Genomic DNA, 24673 nt, shown 5'->3' on the forward strand with positions numbered 1-24673 from the left:
CCCCACCAAGAGCAAATTGTACATATCATCTTTGTTTCCCAAATTTTAAAACCTTACATTTTGCAACATTGAACAATATTCCCGCTTCTTTTCCCATTAACTCAGTATGTTCAAATCTTCTTGTAAAGCCACAACATCTGCTCTACTTCTCACAGTTTGTCCCAACTTTGCATCATCTGCAAACAGATGATGCAAAGTTGGGTATCCCTATCCAAATCTTCCCAAACATCATTAATTAACATACAGATTAAACAGCAATGGCCCTAAAACGGACCCCTCAGGCACACCACTAGTGACCTTTCTCTTCCGTGATATTGCTCTCACACACACAACTTGTTGATACCTATCAGATAGCCAACCACCCAGGTAATTACTTCATGGTCACTCTCACTAACTGGAGGATGATTTGATACCTTATTTATAATAACATCCTCTGATGAAATGATCAAATCCAAGACACTCAATCATTGTGTGCAATCTGTTATATACTGCCTGAGGTAGTTGTCTCTCAAAAATTCAAGAAATACATTTTCTTTACTTCCAGTTGCTATCTTATCATTCCAGTCTATATTGCTCTAATTAACATCCCCCATAATGTCATAATGATCACACTTTTCTTATTTGCTTGGCTAATTTGATTATACATTTCATAGTCACTACCATCCACATTACCAGGTTTATAAACATCACTCTAAGTATTTCATTCTTATTCACTTCTATCTCCCATCATACTGCCTCAAAACCACTGGCACTATTTCCCTCTTGCATCTCTATCTTGTATGGACATAACTCTTTCTCTATTATCAATAGCACTCTCCCTCCCTTTTTTACCTTTTCTATCTTCACGAAGCACATCATACCCTTCCATCTTTATTCCTGTCAGGATGTCATCCTCATCCAACCTTGTCTCACTCATTCCAACAATTCTTGCCTGAACAGACTCAATTAATGCAACCATTTCATTTACCTTGTTTCTTACACTTCCATTTGTATACAAACATAACAGTTCATTACTGGATCTAAAGCAAGTCACATCTGATATCTGATACCACTTATTAGATGTGACTTCTCCATACTTACTCAAGCCATTTCTTTTTCTCCTTATTCATCTTAGAACCTTCTTCAAATCCAACTGTTTTCCCTTGATCCCAGGTTATCCCCTTACCATTTTTGTCTACACACACATTAACATCCTATTGCAGCATCATTGCTTACTCTCACGCTGTGTTCCCCTGTCTATTATGTATACCAGTGGTAAGCTATAAGGGGCTCGCGGGGGCTCGCTCAAGCCCTTTGTTAAATTTTTCTCAAATTTGCAAGCCCTTGTTCTTCTTGTTTAATAATCTTCTAGAACTAGAAAATACCATCGTGGAATGTATACATGCTACTATAATTGCTACTTTAAATTCATATGGATTTTATGATAACTATATAACTATCTACTTACTTATTACAATAAAGTGACTACTTCCTTGGACAGAGGAGAAGGATACACAGTGATGTACTTGGATTTCGCAAAGGCTTTTGATAAAGTACCTCATGATAAATTGATAGTCAAACTGGAGCGGATGGGGTTGGATATTAGATTGGTGCATTGGATTGGAGATTGGCTGTCTGATAGGTATCAACAAGTGGTGTATGGGGTGGCGATGCCGAGGAAAAGGAAAGTCACTAGCAGAGTGCCTCAGGGATCTGTTTTAAGGCCATTACTGTTTAACTTGTATGTTAATGATATAGGTGAAGATTTGGATGGAGATATTCAGTTGTTTGCAGATGATGCAAAGTTGGGACAAACCAAGAAGAGTAGTGAGGATGTTGTGACCTTGCAGGAAGACTTGAATAAATTGATTGATTGGGCACTGAAATGGGCATGTGAGTTCAATGTTGCAAAATGTAAGGTATGGGTAATAATTGTGTATGGGGTGGCGATGCCGAGGAAAGTCACTAGCAGAGTGCCTCAGGGATCTGTTTTAAGGCCATTACTGTTTAACTTTTATGTTAATGATATAGGTGAAGATTTGGATGGAGATATTCAGTTGTTTGCAGATGATGCAAAGTTGGGACAAACCAAGAAGAGTAGTGAGGATGTTGTGACCTTGCAGGAAGGCTTGAATAAATTGATTGATTGAGCACTGAAATGGGGATGTGAGTTCAATGTTGCAAAATGTAATGTTTTAAAATTTGGAAAAGAAAGATGGGATGCAGAATTTATGCTTGGTGAGGATACATTGTTGGAGGTGGAAGAAATAAGAGATCTGGGGGTGTAGTGGATAAGGATCTGAAATTTAGGGAACACATAGCCAAAATTGTGAGGACAACACAAAGGCTTCTGGGAATGATGCGGAGGACATTGACATGTAGAAGTAGGAGATTCTTATTCTGTTGTATAAGGCTTTGATTAGGCCACACATGGATTATTGTGCCCAGATTTGGTCACCTGGTTTTCAGAAGGATGAAGAGATGGTGGAAAGTGTCCAAAGGTGACTGACTAAGGTAGTTTCTGACCTCTGGAATGTCGAGTATGAGGAAAGATTGAAGAGATGCAATTTGCAGAGTCTGGTTGACAGGAGGAAGAGGGGAGATATGATAGAGACCTATAAGTCGGTAAGGGATTGTTATAGGATCAGTGCTGGAGAAGTTCTACAGAAAATAGTGGGAGATTGGGGAAGAACCAGAGGTCATCCCTGGAAACTGTATAAAGAGGGAGTGAGAAGCAGGTTTTTTTTTGTGCAGAGTTGTAAATGATTGGAATGCCTTGACTGAGAATGTGGTGTCTGCAAGGAGTTTGAGTGTGTTTAAGACACGATATGATGAGCTGTGTGTGATAAAAGGACTTCCCAGATGAGTCTGGAAGGTCCTTTTATCCATGAGGTCTTGGAGTAATAATAATAATAATAAAATGTACAATGGGGAAGACAAACAAAGTAAATGATTTAGATTTTGCTATTTAGACATATGTTTGATAGCTCAAAAGCACCAACACATGCAAAAAAAAAAAAAAAAAAAAATAGATAACTTAAACCAGGAAGCCTCTAAATGTGGCTTAAAAATAATGAAGATAAACCCTAAACAAAACCTTACTTTTAAAATAATAGAAGAATTACTGGAACAGATAGACGTTACCTGGGATCAAAGGTAAGTATCACAGAAGAAACAGAAGAAGATATAAAAAACAGAATACAAAAAGCACCAAGTATCTTTAATACAATGAAAAACATATGAAGTAAAGAATTAAACTTAAAAATTAAAATAAGGCTTTTCATCACTAATGTTAAAACTATTCTACTATATGGATCAGAATCCTGGAAATTAACTAAGGAAAATACATACTACAGGTATATATAAATAAATGTCCAAGAAAAATATTCTGAATATACTGGCCAGATAAAATTTCAAATATGACATTATGGGAAAGAACAAACCAAAAACCAGTATTGCAATAGAAATGAAAAAAGAGGAAATGGATTGGACATACTATCAGAAATCCTGATAAAGATTTAAAGGACAACCATTGAATGGAACCAACAAGAAAAAGGGTCCCCAAGATGACCTGTGGAGACAGACCAAGATGGAGATGAAGCAGAAGAGGAGATCCTGGAGTGAACTTAAGAGAGAGAGAGAGAGAGAGAGGCAGTAAAAAGAGCCTGATTGAACCATTGATTGAGGTGCTATGCTCTGCAGGGAGTGAAAAGGATAAGTAAAGTAAGTAAATACATTTTATATTATTGATAAATCTGAGAAATTTGGTCTATTGCAAAATGGGATTGTCAGTGATCACAAAATCTTATGGACCTTGAAGATGCCTACTTCACTAGTACCACTTCAAATGCTTATTTAAGGCGAGTGCTGAAGCCTTATTGCATCATCCAAATTTGAATCAGACTGATCACCTTTCCTTGCAAAAAAATCTGGGAAAGTCTAACTTGTGCCAAACATAAAAAAAAAGTTCTCTCCTCCTTTATATATATATATATGATGCAACAGATTTACTCAGTTATTTTACATAACAGAAGAAACTTAAATTACTAACCAAGGGATATTAATATAGAAAAACAATTATTTATTATCTTGAATGCACGACTAGTTTCATCTTCCTACTTCATCAAGTACATAACATGAAAAGAGAAATATAAGATATACATTACTAGAGAACAAAAGCTATAAATTAGGTTACAATGGATTGCTAACATTCGAAGACATTCTGGATCCCACAGTATTGTTGAGCATGTTCTCATGGATGTGATCTTACATACACCAAAGTTGGATGGCTGAGAAGTAACAATCAGAGGGGTTAATGCTTAGGTTAGCATTAAGATGGATATTTTAAGCTGACACCATCTGTTATCACTGTATGAAATAATATTATTAAATGAAATACTCAAATCCACATGTTGCTCAGCTATATGCTGCATAAGACAGTTGTTGCTAAGAATCTCAATGAATTTAACTTTTTGCTCAGACATTATTTAATTTCCTACTTTCAGTAAGTGATTCTATAGTTAAAATCACCTATTATTACAGCCTTCTGATGTGTACTAGGCTTATCTGCAAGAACATTTCAAAATCATCCCCCCCCCTGTAGTAACACCTCCACACTAATATCTGAAATTTAATCTCACTCCAAATTGTTTCAAAGCCATTATCATTACACAACTCTTCTAAAATCATTAGCAATACCTGCAAATAAGTTTTTTATTTTTGTTTTATTTATTCTTGTGCCTGTGCAGATAGTTCATCATTATGAGAAGTATCTCTTAACGAGGTAATCCTATGAACTATTTTAGCTGTAGCAGTACATCCTCTTTTACTTTTGCAGTACATCGTCTGAACTTCAACTCCCTATTCACTAACACCCCCAAAGATTCTTCATCATCCATCATCAATTTCCTGAAGTACAGTTTCATCAATGGAGTACATAGCTTGTAATATTTATCATCACTTTCCTGATATGCAAGAGTTGTACAGACTGCTATTACAGTACTACACAGTTAAGTTTACATTATTACTAATCTCTAATTAACAATTTTCTTTTCCAAATTAGTCTGTTACTTATCAGCACAAATATACTGTAATACTTCGGTCTTCTACACGATTTCTAATTAAATCAATCCGTCTACATCTTGGTCCTCTACTGGGTCTTTCTACTGCTATCTTGGCATCAAACATTCCGACGAAAGAGTTGTTTCGTTGGAATGTTTGTGTTAAAAAAAAGCTCCCATTTCAGATAAGTTTTTTGGAATAATTCGTTGTAAATAAGTGTATGTTTATGAGTAAAGAGTTGCCGTGAAAGCTGTGCGCTTATTGTTTTTAGTGGTTTTTCTATGTTGAGCCCATTCACGAGAGGTTGATTGATCAGCCTATAGTACATTAGTATCATATATGGGTAGTGGGTCGGGAAAAAGAGGAACTTGTTTATATTTGATTTGGAAGACTGTTCCACAGTGCAGCAGTTGCAGGGATGAAGGAAGAGGAAAAGAAACTTGTTCTGTGTGTTTCATATGGGATCCCACCCCATATGTGAGAGCAGTATTTAATAGTTGGGCAGATTTGTGATTTGTATAATGTTAACAGCTATACTGACATTCAGGGTACTCAGTATTTGAAACACACTCTCCTCTTGCACCTCTAAACCTCAAACCAGCCTTATCCCTTTAGTATTAAAACTTGCTTCTCCAGAATGAAATACTCCAATAAAGTGTTTATTGAACAACTCCACTATGTCCTCTGCATCAGTCACTCTATTTTCATTTTTATAACACAATGTCATTCTTCCACAATCATTTCTCCTCCTACTGGCCACATACCTAAAAAAAAAATTCCCTAGGATTATCTTTGGATCTTAGTGCCAATCTCTATTTATATTCCAGTTTCAATTTCCTTACCATATTAGTCTCTCTCCTGGCCTGAGTTTATATTCTTCATGCATCTGCTCTCCACCCCTCTCCTTATATCTCTTCCACAACCTCTTTTTCGACTGCAGTCGTTGTTGGATATTGTTTGTCATCCACTTTACACCAAATTGTGTCCTCTTCTTCACTTGTGGAATTCAGCTTGATATTGCTGCTAACAAATATTCCTTTACAATTTCCAAAGCACTAATGATATCTCGGCCTTCCAATTCTGCCCTCCATGGAACTGCCCCAAGTTGATATCTAAGAATTTTTTTTTTATAATCACTTGCCTTATAATTTCACATACATTCCCTTTTCTTTGATACTCCTGCATGTCTGTTCATCTTCCAAGTCAAACCACATGGTCTCTCTCTCCGAGAGGGAGGAGAGATGTCATATCAGTTATTATCAGCTCTTTTGATACGATGACCAAATCCAAACTCTTGAACCTCTTGTTCCCTCTATTACTTGTTGCCTAAGACATCTGTCCAGCAAGAATTCCAGAAATTCATTTCCTTATTACTACATCCATTTTCCTCTTCCCAACTTATAATACTGTAGTTAAAATCTCCCATAACAATCATTCTTCTTGCACTTGCCACGCTCAACTGTCTAAACATCTCCTGGTTCCCGCCCTGTGTGCTCCTTGGTTTGTAGCAACACCCCACTAAATATCCTGTCTTTCCCACCTCTACCTCATACCATATGCTTTCAAAATCATTAGTGTCACTGCCTTCCAAAGCCTTCACTCTTAGAGGACATAGGTCGTCACTTATCATAAGCAGTACTCCACCACTGCATTTTCCCTTCCTATCCTGCAGAAAAATGCTGTACTCTGCTACTTCTATTCCTGTTATTATATCATCTTCTGTCAACCACATTTCAGAGATCTCAATAATCTTTGGCCAGGCTGATGCTATTAGCGTACCAATTCATCTCCTTTATTCCGGATACTCCTGGCATTAGCATAAAGCATAGAAATGTCACTGCTTCTATACCTATCATTATACTCTCCAGACTCCTCTGGACTCAGTGTTACCCGATGTATTCCTTCTCCCGAGCACCTGTTTCCACAAGATGGCACCCCTACTACCATCCACTCTGGTACTTCTCATTTCCCTGCATTGACACACAGACTCATTCAGAAAACAGCCACTCCAGATGCCTACTGGTGCTATCAGCGCACCAGTTCATCTCCTTTATTCCGGATACTCCTGGCATTAGCATAAAGCATAAAAATGTCACTGCTTCTATACCTATCATCATACTCTCCAGACTCCTCTGGACTCAGTGTTACCCGATGTATTCCCTCCCCCTTCTCCCGAGCACCTATTTCCACAAGATGACAGCACTACTACCATCCACCCTGTACTTCTCATTTCCTGCATTGACACACAGACTCATTAAGAAAACAGCAATCTCTCCAGATGCCTACACCCTTTCTCATTCAGATGTAAGAAGTATCTCGTATACAGCTTCTTTCTGTCCTCAAATGCCCTCCGAGCATCAACATATTCCAATCCTATATTCTGACACATTTTGGCTATTATGCTATTCATTATTTCTCCTCTTCTGCTCAGCTCGTCATTATCATACCTAGGTAACACACACACACACTATCTTTCCTCTCTGTGTTTTCTTTTGTACAACCTTAAGCATGAATCTGAGATTCATGCTTAAGGTTGTATTCATGCTCTTGCCGCCCGATTTACACTGCCTCTCAAATCATTCGTGCCCACTGTCACAATCATCTCGTTCGCCCTTTCACCCTGCTTAATTGCCATAGCCACACTTTCTATCGTTCCTCCAGGGAAACGCTCCTCTGGCATCCTATCTTGCACACCACAGATCATTGAGTTTCCATACATCATACCGCTTACCACTATGTTCCTTGATTTCTCACCTGCATCCCTCACTCTCTCTCCTCTAATCCTTTCTCTCTGTGTTTCCTTACTTACCTGGCATCACTCTATCCATGGTTCCAGCACTCCCTTGCATTCTTCTCGTTCCCTCTCTCCAACTGTTTCCATTCTCTCTCTCTCTCTCTCTCCTCTTCTGTCATTCCCATAATTCTCTCTCTCTCTCTCTCTCTCTCTCTCTCTCTCTCTCTCAGTCGCTCTCTTCTGGGGATATATGTATACTTTGTATACTTAGCATTATGGTATACTAAGGCAGTTAATGAGGTCATCAACATTTATATAGACAATGGCAACAAAGATCTCATAACCTTTGTCTTGCAAAGGTTATGAGATTTTATGAAATTGGTTTTTAATGCTGTCTTGTATACAACTATTTTCATGTTTTGAATTCCTACCATACCAGCTTTGCTAATTCTGTTCAGATTATGGTTCATTTTCCACATTAGATATCTCTCAAATAAAAAAAAAATAAAAAATAAAAAATCAGTCCTTTTTTATAATAAAAATTATGATTATATATTATGAGTTTACAGGACATACAGTTTTTTTATTTATTTTTTTAACAATGAAATTCATACAAATTTTTCCTTTTTTTTCTGTATAATGTAGTAATAATAGTTACTGTAATTGGTCATTTATAGTTGCAGTTGAATAACATTGCATTTTTTACAGCATTTATACAATAAGAATAAGTTGTATATATTTACAATTTTGCTTTAATGTATTTAAGCACTGTAACTAAAATGTAATATATGAATTTAAATGTGATATATGAATTTTTTTTTTAATCTCAGTTGAGATGTAGTTTCTCTGCTTGCATCCTTGAAGCTTTTTTTTATTAAGCTTATCTGAGGATGACACTGGTTAGTTATTGTTTATTGGTTTGATTGCTATATTGGAAGTAGACTGATGTTTGATATGTCTGATATCCACTATAGCCATAGGTCGAGAAATTCATTGACACACACACACACACACACACACACACACACACACGATAATTTGCACTGTCATGACATGTCGCTGAACTGGAAAGCCTGAACTAATATATTGTGTTTCATTAAGTTTGTAAGGTGTGTAGGGAGCTTGTTTCTTTTTCATAGTATGTCCTTAAGGCTCTTTTCAGGATATTGTAGTTTGTAAGGTTCCTGTATTCAAAAGGTAGTTTATTTTGCATATTTGGGATGCAGAAGCTTTGAGTGGCCTTTCCGTAGTGATTATTATGTTTATATGTGATATAATTAGTTGTCTGAGGTCTTGTTATACGGTATATATTTCTGACTGTACTGTAGTTGGCATCGAAATAATGTTTTAGCATAGCTGAATAGTGACATAAGTGTTTTGTGTTCTGATGTTGCAGTGTATATAAAGCTGGTATTGTCTCTTTGTTCCCAAAAGATAAGTTTTATCAATTTGTATTGTAATGACATTAATTATATTTAGTTAGTTTGTAGTGTGCACAGAAAGGATATGTCATTATACCGTATCTTAGTATATTTTGGCTTAGTGCTTTGTTTATTAGTGTTTTTAGGTGTGCGGGAACTATGTCTTTTAAACCTGTAGAGTTTGCCAGTTATTGTACGGATTTTGTTTTATAAGTGGTTTATGTGGCTATTCCAGTTCATATCTGCATCAAAGTAAATTCTGTGCGTTTTTTTATGCTGGAGAGTGGATGTTGGATGGTCTCTCTCTCTCTCTCTCTCTCTTACACACACACACACACACAGAGGGTGGTTCAAAATTCTGCGTACAAACTTTGAGGGGAGGTAGAGAACATCAAAATCAACCATATTCACATAGGAAAGCATGACCAGAAATGCCACCCGAATGTGATAGGTGGCGCTTTTCAGAAGCGCTCCAGGTGAGCAATTGGGGCTTCCTCATTCAAGCTTTCAACGTCGTACGAAGAACATGCATCAGTTTTATGAACACTGAGATGGCAGACATGCACCTCGTTTTACCATATTATGTATCTAACTACTATTGAACTGTTCAGTTACGCCTAATAAAGTTTTTTATACTACTTACCGCCTTGTGTTATTTCTATATTTCGTGTCCCTGTTAGTACCTTCCAGTGACGTTTTCGGTCATGCTTTCCAATGTGAATATGGTTGATTTTGATGTTCTCTACCTCCCCTCGAAGTTTGTATGCAGAATTTTGAACCACCCTGTATATATATATATATATATATATATATATATATATATATATATTCAACTGGTTGAGTCATTTCTGAATATAATTCATTTTGTCTTATCTGAGTTTAGGTGTATGGAGTTTTTGGTGAGCCAGTCAAGGAGCAGATTTATGTCATGCTGCATATTTTTTTGGGCTATGTTTGCATTATTATATTTTTATGGATGGATATTATAGCTGTATCATTTGCATATTGGAAGATCTTGCCTTTTGAGAGGTAGCTGGTTAATATCATGCATATACATGTTGAATAGAGTTGGAGAGAGAATAGCTCCCTGTGGCATTCCACATGTTACTGGTAGCTCTCTACTGTGGTTTGGCCTGATATGTGTGATCTGTTTTTTATTTTGATGGTAGTTTCTAAGCCACCTGTGCAGAGGCCCATCTATTCCAACATGTCTTAGCTTTTCTAATAAAGTTTGATGTGTAAGTGTTTCAAATGCTTTAGTCAAATCAATAAAGACTACCACGACAATTTTGTTTTTATCTAAGGTGGCATTAATTGCGTCTGTAATATCCTTCCAAGAGAGATGTTTTTCCCTTATTTTTCTGAAAACTGTATTGTGCTTTGGGCATAAAATGAAAGTTATCTGTATATGTTGTGAGTTTCCTTAGTAAGATCCATTCCATTATTTGATTGATAATTGTTAGTGTTGCTATGGATCTGTAATTATTGATTAAACCTATTTTTCCATGTTTGTATATGGGTGTGATTGTGAATGTCTTCAACATACTTGGTATTTGTCTGGTTTTAAATATTTTATTTATTAATTTTATTAGGCTAGTTGCATGTTGCTTGATATCCTTAGGTCTTATACCATCGATTCCAGGGCCTTTGTTGGTTTGATCTGTTGTATTACAGAGAGAAGGTCTGCTTCTTTTATGGTTAGGAACCATAATGTTTGTTTTGATGGTGGTCCAAGTGTGTAGGGGGGGGGAGATCACATTTTGCGATTGGAGGGATATTTTTCTGTAGTTCTTGGATGGAATCGACAATGTATTGGTTAAAGTCATTTGCTAGTTATTGGATAGATTTAGCGTCTTTCGCAAAGCTGTGTTTTATAGTTTCAGAGGTGGTGGTGGGAACACAATCTAGCATCTTGTTGATCAGATGCCATGTTTGTTTCATGTTATTTTGTGCAGAGGTAATTTGTCTCTGTAGTAGTTTCTTTTTTGCATTTCTTATTTGCATTGTAAGGCGATTCCTTGTTATCTTATATTCGGTTTTTAAAGCTGTGTTATTTGGATATCACTTCAATTGTTTCCATAGAATGTCCTTTTTGTTATATCTAGGTTTTGCATTTAAGGATTTTGGCATGTTTTTGAACAAATTCTGACTTTCTTTGCAGCTTTCTTATATATTTCCTCCAGTTTAATGTTGTTGTATAAGGTATCTGGTGATACCACGTGTTTCCAGTCGATTTTTTTATTTCATGGTTGATTATTTCTTCATCTATTATTGTTTTGTGTTGCTTTTCATATGTGGAGCATTGCATGGATATTGTCTTAGTGTTCAGGTTTAGAGCCATGAAGTAATGGTCTGCCACTTTGCACCTTATGACTGGTGCAGTGTAATTGTTTGGTGCTGCCCTAATGTTTATATGATCTAGGCAGGAAGCAGTGATTTTTTTTATTATACATATATAGCATATCTAGGTATTGTACAGTGTTTTAGTTTTCGTTTGCAATATTTATGTTTATATTGCTGATCATTAGGTATATCATTATATATTTATATATATAGATATATCATTAGATATTCAGTTGAGCATAATTCTTGGTGTGAAAGCCAGCAATTGAGTTTGTGCAGGAATTTTATCACGTTTAAGTTTGGTTGCCTGTAAATAGCATTTAGTATTAAGGGTTGCTGTCAATTGGTGGTATTAATGATTTCAATGCAAAGGGTTTCAGCATGCTGAAACTGATAGTTTCTTTTGCTATTAATTTATGATTCGTAAATATTGATAATCCATCCCCCCCCTTTTTATTTGACAGGATCTGTGTTGTTGAAAGCCTGGAATTTGGAAGGCAGTTGCTTCATCATTAGTAATGGATACTTCTGTTAGCACCAATATATCAATAACACTGGTGTAATTCTTCAGATAAGCTTGTAGCATTAACCAATCTTTTCTAATGCTTCTGATATTAATATATAGGATGGAGAACCCTCTTGTTTGTACTTGTATTTATAATAATAATAATAGTCTAAATAAAAATAACAGTGGAGATAATGTGCATCCTTGTCTTTCACCTGATTTCACATCAAACCATCTTCCTACCTACCTATTTCTTCCTGTAGCTTCTTGAATTCTAACTGCTGACTTACAGCTCAAATAGAGACTATGTATTGCTTGGCATAATGTTCCATTTACAACAGATAACTCTAGCATTTTGAATAGCTTTTCTCTTGGCACCTTGTCATATACCTTTTCTGGGTCTAAAAAACTTAAATACAAATCCTTGTTATATTCCCAAGGTTCTGAAAAATCTGATCCAGATAACCTGTATTCAGCCCTTGTTTTTCTCCAAGCATCCCTTCACAATTTTTGTTAGCCTTTTCTCATACTTTATTATTATTATTCAGGCCTTCATGGAGTCAAAAGACTTATCGCAGGAGGTCCTTCCTAGGAAACACAGTCTATCAAGACTCATCATGGAGGTCCCTCTTAGGAAACACAAAGTCTATCATACCACTCCTTAAACTCATTGACCATTCTCGCTCTCACCACTCTATCAGGCAATGCATTCCATGGTTCAACAACCCTTCGTGCAAAGAAACCACTCCTCACCCTCTTGCTCACAGTTTCCTTTCGTAACTTCCAGGGATGGCCCCTTGTCATCACTCCTTCCCGCTGTTCAACCAAGTGAAAGACTCCCCCAGTGTCAACCCTGTAACCACCTCTCAACAGTTTAAAAGTCTCAATCATGTCACCTCTCCTTCTATCCACCAAACTCTGCAGTCTACACTCCCTCAGCCGATCCTAATAACTAACATTGTACAGTCCTGAAACCATCTTTGTCATCTGCCTTTGTACCCTTTCCACAGTTAATTTATCCCCTTGAAATCCTGAGGACCAAATCTGAGAACAATAGTCTCAGTATTTTCTGATCAGGGTCTTATACAACGGAATGATAACCATTTTTATCTCTACAGGTCAACGTCCTTCTCATTATTGCAGCAGTCATCTGTGTTACATTCACCACCTTTGTAATATGTCCCCTAAATTTCAGGTTTCTATCAATCATCAACCCCAGATCTCTTGTCTCCCCTACTTCCTCCAGTATAGCTCCTCCAATAGAGTATGCAGCTTCCCATCGATGTGTTCACGACCTTACATTTTGCTGCATTAAACCGATATCCCCATTCATTTGTCTATATCGTGATATTTTTACAAATTTATAAAACTAAAAATTCTTTATAAATAAACTTTATAAAATTCTGAGGAATCTGTGATTTTATTTAAAGTTTTTGATTAAGTTAATTATGAATTGGTAGAAGTAAAGCCTTATGATAATTATGAAATTTCTTTAATGAAATTTTCAGGAAAAAACCTTCAGCATTAATTTATTTTTTGAAGTAATAATTATAATAATATGAAGGAATAATGTTAATAATAATACAGTGTGATAGTAAATATTAATAAATAAATAATACAAATTATTAATAATAATGGTATTTTTCTAGACTTTGATGAATATTACTTTTTTTTTTTTGTTTTAATTTTTCTATAGTCTATAATCCTTCCAGTCTATAATGCTGAAAAATGGCTTGATGAGTGTGTTAAGTCTGTAGTAATGCAAGAATTTAATGGATCACTTGAATTATCTGTGTATAATGACTCAAGTACAGTAAGTATTTGCCTTTTAGGCTAAATTTTTCTTTGTCAAAAACTGAAATTTAAAACAAGTTATAAAATATAGAGTTACTGTGTGATTCCATGCATACGTGTATTATGTATGCATAATACATAAGACATGTATGCATGCATGTCTGTAAAGTTAGGTAACATGTTTAGGTTGTTAGAAGTTATTCTGTCATATTCCTTTTTGGGTCAAAAAGCCTTATGGTAAAATAAATAAGCTTAATATAGTTTGTTTCCATCCCAACAATCATCTCTGAATGTATTTGACTTTTACTTTATATGTAAAAATTTCTTCTTCTTTATCCTGGATTAGTCTACTGCTGGGTGAAAGCCTCCCACCAATATTCTCCATTCTATTCTGTTTTATCTTTTCTCATCCATTGCATTCCAGCCATCCTAACAACTTCATCTTGCTATCTCATCATCTTCCCCTTTGCTTACTGCCCTCCATAAGTCCCTGTTCTGTCAGTAATTTAGTCCATTTTGTGTTTATGCTGCAATGTGTTCTTCCCATCACCATTTTGAATGCATAATGTAACTCATCATGTCCTGGTCTTGGTCTTATCAAATGGGAGTGTATACTGTCTTTTTGTCATGCAGATCATCATCATTATTATTATCCAAACTCGGTGGGGTCAGAGACTCATTGTGGGAGGTACACGCTATTGCACACAATGCTCATCCAACCATGTACCTTAAACTGATTCACTGTGCCTACACTCACAACACACTTAGACAATGCATACCCACTAACCACTCTCCATGCAAAGAACCTTCTCCTTATTCCTCTGCTCACACTCTCTTTATACAATTTTCAATGATGGCTTCTTGTTCTAACCCCTCTTTCATTCTATGAAAATCTCTTCCATGTCAATCTGATAACAATCCCTGACCAGTTTATATGTCTCAGTCATATCCCCCCCCTTCCTCCTATTCACAAGGCTGCGCACAAACCTGTAATCAATTTACATTCTATCAATCTGTCCTCGTACTCCACATTCCAAAGACCACTGACCACCTTTGTAATCTTATCTGGACCCTTTCCAAGATATCCTTGTCACCATGAAAAAAAAACCCAGCGACCAAATCTGTGCACAAACCTGTGATCATATTCCATGTTTCGCTGCCATATGTAATCACTGATAAGATGCATTGATCGAAAGCTTTCTGCTTCGAACTAATAGGAATTATCACCTGTGAAGATATCTTTCATCCTCCTAAAATCCGTCCAACCTAACTATATATCCTTCTCTTTATTTCTTCTGTTTGTCCATCTTTAATTTTTATGATTTGTTCCAGATGAACATATTAATTACCCTCTCCACTTCTCTCTCTTCCAGTATAATTCTTTTTGGTGCTAAATTGTTGTTCATTTTTATTTTAGTTTTTTTTTTTTAATATTCATCTTCAACTGAGTTTGACTGGACAAACAGAGATGAGTTAGAATCTTTCCAATTTTAATTCTTCCAGTCCAATTCATATTGTATCTTCCTGTCTTATCTCTCTAATTATTTGAAATTTTTCACTTGTTTTTTGTAGTTTAAGAACACAGGTGACATGACTGCATATATGTTTCTTCTGTTCCCTGTTATAACAGTGATTCTAGGATAGCTGAGGTTTTGATTGAGGCAAATGCATTATCAAAGTCGACAAAGGCTAATCAGAGAGGTTTATCATATTTGTTTCTTTTCTATAATTTGCTTAACACTATGGATATGATTAGTGGTACATGAAATCCTCTGATTGCATATACTTGAGCCCTTGCATGATTCTGTTATTACTTTTGTAAATGTTTTGCATACTGCTCATCATAAACTAAAGTTTTAAAATTACATAAATGATGGCATTGTTATGAACATTTACAACCTTCATGTGTTGTTGCAGTATCACCCTAATTAAGGTCATAAATGAAGAGCTTATGTTTTCCTTTTATTAGTACATTTTTAAGGTCTTACTATTAGATAGCACTTTTCAATATGTTGGTTTTCTACACTGGTAATTAGAAACCGTCACCTTAAAAATTTAGGTATATTGGTTTCTGGCCAAGTGACTAGCTTCATGTAAACCTAATTAATGCTATGATAGGATAGTTAAATTCTTTCTGTTTTACTGGATGAAAAATTTATGTTTCTAAGAGGTGAAGCCTGCCACCTATGTGGCTTATTCATCTTTAGTTGAAAAGTTGCTATAAAGATCCTTAAATCCCCAGATGGGATTTCATTTCAAATCTTTGTAAAGTAAATTGAGCTATGGAGGCTCTTAATAGGAATTATAATGCATTTTATAATGCAATGCAAATAAACTTTAGCAAAACAGGGAAGAAATTAAATTGGAAGTGGAAGAAAATAAACTAGAGCAGGTTTTAATTACTTAACACCTCAATCAAAGAGAAGTTAAATTATGAATAAACTTTCTGCTTTATTCACCGAATGAATCTAGGGTGATCTACTAAGACCAAACTAAAAAAAAATTGAAAAATTCATCTCTCCAGAAAACCAATCATCTCACCACAAAAAACCAATGGTTTTTTGTGGTGCAGAGACTTGGATTTTCAAACAAAAGGAAGAACAAAAATTAGGTTTTGAAAACAGTTGTTTGAGAAAAGCAAATAAAATGGCATAGACTGTAATGAAAACCAATCAGGAGATCAAAGAAGAATTATCACCATGTTCCTGTAATTACAGAACAGTGATGATGTTATAGACAGGTATACAGAATGCCTACTGCAAGATTTCCTCAAATTCTTCAAAATGGAAGAGTAAAAGGAAAGACCACCTGACAGACCAAGAACGAAATGAATGAAAAACATAAATCATGAATGGACTGAACTCCTACAGAAATTAAGATAACTTGACTGCAGATGGATGGAATCAAAGCTATTGTTTATGGTAGTAGCTTCAGCCTGTCTTAGGCAGATGATGATGATGATGATGATCGCGGAGTGATTTTTGGTCGATCTCTTGTGTATTCCTCCTTACTTACAAATTTAATTAAAACTGAAAACATAATATTTTATTTATCATTATTTTGTATTATTTTTAATTCACTTTAAGTGTATTGCTATTGTTTATTTTTCATTAAAATTGTCAAATCAGTAATTTTCTTATAAGTCTGGGTAAATGAATTAATTTCGATCAGTGGAAGTCAAACAGCGAGCCGAGTGAATACGATTATAAGCAAAGTGTAAAAACTCAATTGTAGTTTAAATATTAAATATTCCAAAGCACATTACATCGATTTTTTACTTAGGTTAAGTCCCATGTGAATATTGTAAAAAAATAAACTTTGTTTGTCTCAGTATAGTTTGTATTAGATGTTTTTGTAAATAACTCTTTTGAAGCTAACCATATATACTGCTTTAATAAGAATATGTGAAGGTGTTAAAAACAAAGGCAATGTTTTTGTCGCCGAAGCTGTACATGGCGGCATTAGAAAGATTGTTATTGAAACTTGTATGTATGAGAAAGGCTTGCAGGCTCTAAGTGTAAACATCTCCGAAGTCAGTCAGAAAGAGTTCAAACAACTTTCAGATGGCCAGCAACTTACAATCAAAAGAAAGTGGAGGAGAACGAAAGGCGTGCTGAACTTGAAACTTAAGATAAAAGACTCGTATCGATTCTTTAGGGGTTGCCAAACTTCATGCGAGGTCTCAGAGGAAGCCTAATAAAAAGGGACTGAAGCAAGCATAGGGATCCCGGTTTCAGAATTGCTGTCAGAGAGGAGGCCGCCCAGTCCAGAGTAGCCGTCAGAGACTGTCCGGATCCACATTGCTTGAGAGAGGATTTTCCCGCTTCTTGGTTCGAGATGTTGCTAGAGAGAGACTACTTCTAGGCTGCAGACAAGGTTTCAAATTGCCGAAAGGAAGAGTTCCAGTTGCCGGAGAAAAGTTTCCGGCCAGGTTAATGTCAGACATTCACCAGTGTGTTGCGTTTTCATTACAATTTGATGAATCAAACGACTTCACTGATATTGCTCAGTTAATGGTATTTATTCGCATGGTATTTCAAGATTATTCAAATAAAGAACAACTTTTGAAAAGTATACCATTATTGGGAAGGACTAGGGGAGAAGACATTTTTTTGGCATTGGATGAATTTGTGAAACAACAGAAACTTCCGCTTTTTAAACTTGTCGGTTTTCTGTACACCAATAGATTTATACTGCCATCAATTTGTTTTTTGATTAAGATGTCTAAAAACGGAAGTTGTTTTTCTCTTTCAAGTTCCAGAGTGAATTTAATAGAATGATGGAAGACATTGATCTTTTGTACAGGTGTACAAAAAACCGACCAATACAGGTCGCTACCTACATTTCAACTCCTCTCACCACATCTCACATAAACTCAGCATTCTACACATGTTAAAGAAAAGAGCGATTCGCATCACAACAGACAACAAGATCCTTCAAGATGAGTTAAAATTTATTTCCAACAATCTGTACTTGAACGGCTATCCAAGAAGACTAGTCAATAAAGTGCTTTTCTCTGAACCACCACAAAGAGAACAAGAAGATATTCAATATATAAAAACGATTGCAATTCTGTTTTGTAAGTGGCATCTCCAACAAGCTCGCCAATCTCCTCAAACAACACAAAATAAGAGTAACATTTAAACCAATAGAATTATTCATAAACTACTAAGATCTCCAAAAGACAACCATCCTTTCTATAAATATGCTGGAGTTTATAATATTCCATGCTCATGTGGCTCTAGTTACATCGGACAGACTTCGAGAAGCCTCGAAATCAGGCAAAAGGAGCACATTGGCTATGTCAGACAGGACATTTCTGGCCTATCGTCTCATTTCTCTACAACTAACCATGTCATCGAGTGGGACAAAAGCTGTTCCCCTTACATAGAGGAAGATTATTATTCAAGAATTTTCAAAGAAGCAGCCACAGTCGCCTGTTCTACTGTCAATCTTAACAGAAATCAAGGCCTAACTCCCAGAGATATGGAAAACCCTAATCAGAACCTTAAAAACGGAAGAAATGAACTTTAATACAAACTACAGAAATTTCCTCAGCAACAGCTAGCTGATCTTGTACACGTGATACATGTTTCACTCACGTTCGATACTATTTTATTTGTAATTATTCTAGTCAGTTTTTTATTCTTGTCAGTTTTGCAGTTACGCATAATTGTGAGATTGTTTAAACCTATATGCAAGTGCCCTGAAGATGCCAACAGATAAGTGTGGCGAAACTTGATCGGTAAACCAAATGTTTTTATTTACTAATTTATGATCAAGAAAATAATCTTCATGATGAATACTTACTTTTATTAAAGAAAAATATAAATGACCGCAAATTTAGACATCTCCCATATTCATTAAAATTTTTTGAAAAAATCGAGAAATGCTTCGCTATGATTTAAAAGAATTTATTCGTGAAATGGAATTAGTTGAGGAAGAAATAAATTCAAGATTTAAAGATTTTAATAAAACTGAAATGATTGTATCTTTTATCAATAATCCATTTCAAGAAAACTTGAACATCACAGAAATTTCAAATAAAATTAGTGGGCTGTTTGATATAAACTAAGTTGAAGTAGAACTTGAGATAATGAACATTCAGAATAGTTTACATTTAAAATCAATAAACAATGAAGTCATTTGGAAGTATGCACATGAAAAATTCCCAACATTAACTGATATTGCACAAAAAATTCTGTCATGTTTCGTATCGCCATACTTGTCAGAATCCACTTTTTCAAATAGGACCGTCATAAAAAATCAATTAAGAAACCAAATTACAAATGATCATTTGGATGACTGTCTGCAATTAGCCACTTCTTCATATCAACTTGACTATGAAAATATTGCGAGGTCCAAACAATTCCAAATTTCACATTAACTTTTTTTTTTTAATCAACCAGCATTTCCTGTAAATTGTGGGTTTGTAATCAATCTGTTGTTTTTTCTAACTTTGGTTTTCCAAAATAGAGAAATAAATATTTTATTTGAATATTTTTTTTTTTTTATGGTTATATTAAAATAATTAAAAGTGATAAATAAATTTTTAAATACACAAATAAGATTTTTAGTTGTGTATTTTTTTTAGTTGTTTATTTGTGCATAATCAGATATCAGGTTGGGGGAAGGTGAACGTGGGGCAATCTACTCTCATATATATATATATATATATATATATATATATATATATATATGAGAGTAGATTGCCAAATAACTTATGTATAAGAGAGCAGATCCCCAAATAACTTTTTATAGAAAAGTAGCTCGCGTAGTAAAAAAGGTTGAACACCACTGTCATAGTGCATGATAGCTCTCATTAGCTTGTGTTCTTCTGCTGGTTTGCCTGTTGTGTTAGTGAAAAACTCAAGTTTCTAGGAGGAAAACCATCCCACCTCTACATGAGACTGACTAACTCACCATCATTTGAAAACTCTGATAAAGGTTCTTTACATCCCAGACAGGATTTAAACACAGGTCTTTCCAACTGAAGGGCATAATTTAAACTGAGTGAGCTATGGAGGTTTTTGTTTCTATATTGTTATCATGTCTACATTCAGTTAATAAAGTTTGCAGTCAAAAAAAATATATATAAATAATCGCATCTTTGATTTGCAGTTGTCTCCAATTCGAGCCTTATACAAAAGGCCTAGGAATTGAATGACTGAATATCACCATAGAATGCAAGATGTCCCTAATGTAAGATACTATATCAGATGTAAGATGTAAAATTTAACATGTCCAGAAAATGGCACTTAATGCCATTATTTCTGGAGTTGAAATAAAGTTATACGAGGGTGGTCTGAAAAGTTCTCGCCCTAACGATGAAAAAACGAATTTATAAATTCAAAATTATTTTTATTTTTCAACATATTATATACCCTTAAGACTAATGCATTTATTCCAGCAATGCTCCAGTGCCATTATCCTATCTCTGTATTGGTTCTCGGTAAGAACTGCAAAATACCCCTCTACAGCTGTAAACCCCTCTTGATTCGAAGAAAAATGCTGACCCATGAGGAAGAGTTTTATTTTAGCGAAGAGATAGAAGTCAGAGGGAGCCAAATCTGGTGAATAGGATGGATGTTCCAACAATTCATAGTACAGATCCTTAATATTCCCACTGCCAAAACACCTTTGTGGGCAGGTGCATTTTCCTGATGAAAGATGATTTTTTTCTTCTGCAAACTGGGTCTTTTCTCATGAATTTTTTTGTCTAGTCTGGTTAAAAGATTGGAATAATATTTCCCGGTTATTGTTTTACCATTTTCAAGGTAATTAATAAACAAAATGCCTTTAACATCCCAAAACACCGATACCATGACTTTTCCTGCTGATGGAACCAACTTTTTCTTCTTTGGTGCTGAACAACTGGCTTCTGTCCACTGTTTTGACTGCTGTTTGGATTCTGGTGTGTAATGGTGAATTAATTGACATAGTAATAAATTGACACATAAAATCAGTTTTATTCTTGTTAAAACGCTCCAAGCACTGTTCAGAGATTTTTATGTGAGTGCATTTTTGATCTGCTGTGAGCAAGTGTGGCACTCATCTTGCATAAAACTTTTTCATTTGCAATTCTTCATGCAAAATATATCCTAAACATTCGTGATAGGATGCGATCGATGTTATTATCACCCCTGTTCTATAGGATCTTATTCAGAATGCAGTTGAAGATTTTTATGCTCCTGCCTATTTTCATAGTTTTGGTTGTTTTATTGCTGATTTTCATGCCAAATTTTGGAATTCTGGAGCCTTGCACTAGAAGTATTTAGGAATACATCATCATCTGTATAAAGCAAAGAGCTAAGTTTGACAACTCCAATTCTAGTATCATGCCACTTTTTTCATAATCTTATCCATATAGATGAATAAGAGTAGAGATTATCCTTCATTTCAACTCTTATTTAGTGCATTCTAGTCTTACCCCTTCATCAAACCATCTCCTTGTATTTACTTCAATTCTAACTGCTGAATGACAACTTCAATATAGACCAGTGATCGCCAAAGTGGCGATATCAACCCCCAGGGATCGGTATAATATTGTTAGGGGTCAATTTAGGCTCAGGGGTCGATTGGGGGTTAACAGAAAAATATAAGATTAATCAATAGATTACCTCCATCCTGAATGACAATGCAATTAAGAGTGAATCGTGGGAACAGTGACATGAATAAGACCTGTAAGATGGAGAAGGTCATGAAAATAGTTATGGAGGCCAATCAAGTAGGCCAAAATGATGTATTTACCAATAAACGGATGCCAGTGGTGGTTCCCGCCCCGCCGGCGTGGTGGGAGCGAGATTGCAACACTTGCAGGGTTGCTTATTTACTTATACTTACACATATTCGATCCCAGTCTCATTTTTGCACATCGACATACAAGTGAGCATTAATGTTCTAAAATTATCAACATACATATTATAATTCAATCGTTATTCATTCACGAACTAAACTTCTCTATGTTGAAGAGTTGAGCAGGGCTGGTAGTTTTGTACATCCTATAGAAATACGTGAGTAGGTATATTATTTAGACTTATTACTTTTGCTTACTGACTTCAATTTTAATTATTTTGTTACAACCCCAGTAACCACAATGGCAGCTTCAGATTCTAAAAAGAAATGCAGACAATATTTGTTAGAATATTTGAAACTTGGGTTTATTGCTTCATTAAGAAACGAAACGAGGCCTATGTGTCTTCTTTGTGAAAAAAACTTTTAGGAACAATGCAATGAAACCAGCAAAAATGAAAGATCATCTTCAAAGACTCCATCCCGATAAGAAAGATAAAGATCTTTACTTTTTTAAAGAACTGAAAGAGAAATACACACATTGACCAACTATAAAATCATTTATGAAAGCACCTGCCGAAGCTGACAATAAACAAGGATTAACAGCCTCCTACAATATTTCTTTTAATATAGCAAAAAAAAAGGAAAACCATATACAATTGCAGAGGACATTGTTATACCCACAATCAAAGAAGTAATTGAAACCATAATGAAAAAAGATTCTGGTCCTGTTTTAAAATGCATACCATTGAGTGTGAATACCGTGAAAAGACGTATTGGTGAAATGACTGAAGATGTAGAATAAACTGTAGTATCAGAACTCAAAAATAGTAAGTTCTCCATCCAACTTGATGAATCTACATTCGATAATTCTTCTATTCTTATGGCTTATGTAAGATATTATAGTAAAACCAAACATCAAATTATTGATGAATTTTTATTCGCAAAATATCTTGAAAGTGATGGAACAGGGTTGACAATTTTTCAGCGATTGGAGGAATATTTAAATAAGTATGATATTCCATTTACTAATATAACAGCAGTAGCCACAGATGGCACACCTGCAATGGTGGGCCATTATCTAGGTTTCGCTGCCTTTCTGAAAGAAAAAGTTGAAAGTGTACGTACTATTCACTGTGTATTGCACCGAAACCCTTTGGTGGCAAAAAAGTCTCAGTGACGAACTGCATAATACTCTAAGAGTGTGTATTAAATCTATTAATCAAATTAGAGCTCATTCCCCTTAAATTGCGATTGTTTGCCAAACTTTAAAAAAAAATTATGAAGTATCAAACCAATTACTCTTGAATTCTGAAGTAAGATGGTTGTCTAGAGGTGCAAGGCTACAAAGATTTGTTGAGTTGTTCGACTCAACCCTAGAGTTTCTTACAGATGTTAATTTGATTTTGAGTGATGAACTGAAGAGAAATAAGAATCATATTTTCTACTTGGTGGACTTATTTTCAAAATTTAATGACATACAGACCCGTCTACAAGGTAAAGATGTCACGATTATTCAAGCTCAGATGATTCTTTTAGGCTTCCAAGCTAAATTAGCCTTATTTAAATCATCATTGTTACGAAAAGATTTTCAGTACTTTTCGAATCTATGGCAATTGGAAGTAAAAGATGAAGACTTAGAAATATACACAAAACACCTTCAAAATTTGAGCGATGATTTTAAATTGCACTTTGCAGATATTGAAAATATCGAATGCAACTTACAAGATGAACTTATTGAATTGTTAGTTGATCTTGAAGCTAAGACGCTTTTTAAAAATAGGACTTTAAGTTACTTTTGGATGAATATAAATGTTGTAGAAAAATATCCAAAACTTTCTGAAGTGGTACTCCTGTTTTTGCTTGCATTTCCAAGCTGGTACATTGAAGCTGGTTTCAGCCATGTTAATTCCATTTTTACAAAACAAAAAAATAAGCTAGATATAGAATTCCGTGGTGATTTAAGGCTGAAACTTACTAATTTTGAACCCAACATTGCTAATCTTGTCAAGAGCCACGAAGCACACCCTTCACATTGACAACGTTAGTAAATTGTATACTAAGTTAATAAAAGTCTTATTTTCATATATATAAAAAGGAAGATTGTATTATTGTTATTTTATCTAAATTAAATTTTATATTTTATATATTATTTATCCCTCCAATCAAATGTGTAATGTTAAAAGGACGTCAAAAACAAAAACGTATCCCTTTGACGTTAAGCCAATATAATAATATATACTATATTATACATACAATAAACACTCTAACTATAAAATAAACAATCTAAAAACTCACATAAGCGTCTTTTTTGCTTGTCCTATTATAATTACATAATAGCAAAATAGAGGAAGTCGATAAAAAGTCAAGAAACTCTTGAAGGGGTCGACGGTCAGAGAACTTTGGTGACCCCTGATATAGACTATGTATTGCTCTGTATAACTGTAGGCAAGAAAAATAGAGTTATTTGTGTCATGGGCTACTGGAATACAAAAGTTAGATCAGAGAGAACATCTACACACGTGGAACTGTAAAATTTTGTGT

The 24673-nt window shown here is 35.1% G+C and overlaps 1 protein-coding gene across 8 annotated transcripts in view; it reads left to right on the forward strand.

Annotated features, from left to right (window-relative positions):
* LOC150099845 (queuosine-tRNA galactosyltransferase-like) overlaps positions 1-24673 on the forward strand; it is a 529602-nt gene that overhangs the window by 88152 nt on the left and 416777 nt on the right. For 5 of the 8 annotated variants that reach the window (XM_090403530.1, XM_090403531.1, XM_090403534.1 and 2 more), the window contains exon 3: positions 13740-13856. The exons of the other annotated variants lie outside the window; for them this stretch is intronic. In XM_090403530.1, the coding sequence (XP_090259656.1) occupies positions 13740-13856 (117 nt within the window). The remainder of the gene's footprint in view (positions 1-13739; positions 13857-24673) is intronic. 8 annotated transcript variants of the gene reach the window in all.

This window comes from Typopeltis vanoorti, chromosome 14, assembly GCF_054136105.1.
Source record: "Typopeltis vanoorti isolate ZY-2024b chromosome 14, IOZ_Tvanoo_1.0, whole genome shotgun sequence".
NCBI classification, from domain to species: Eukaryota; Metazoa; Arthropoda; class Arachnida; order Uropygi; family Thelyphonidae; genus Typopeltis; species Typopeltis vanoorti.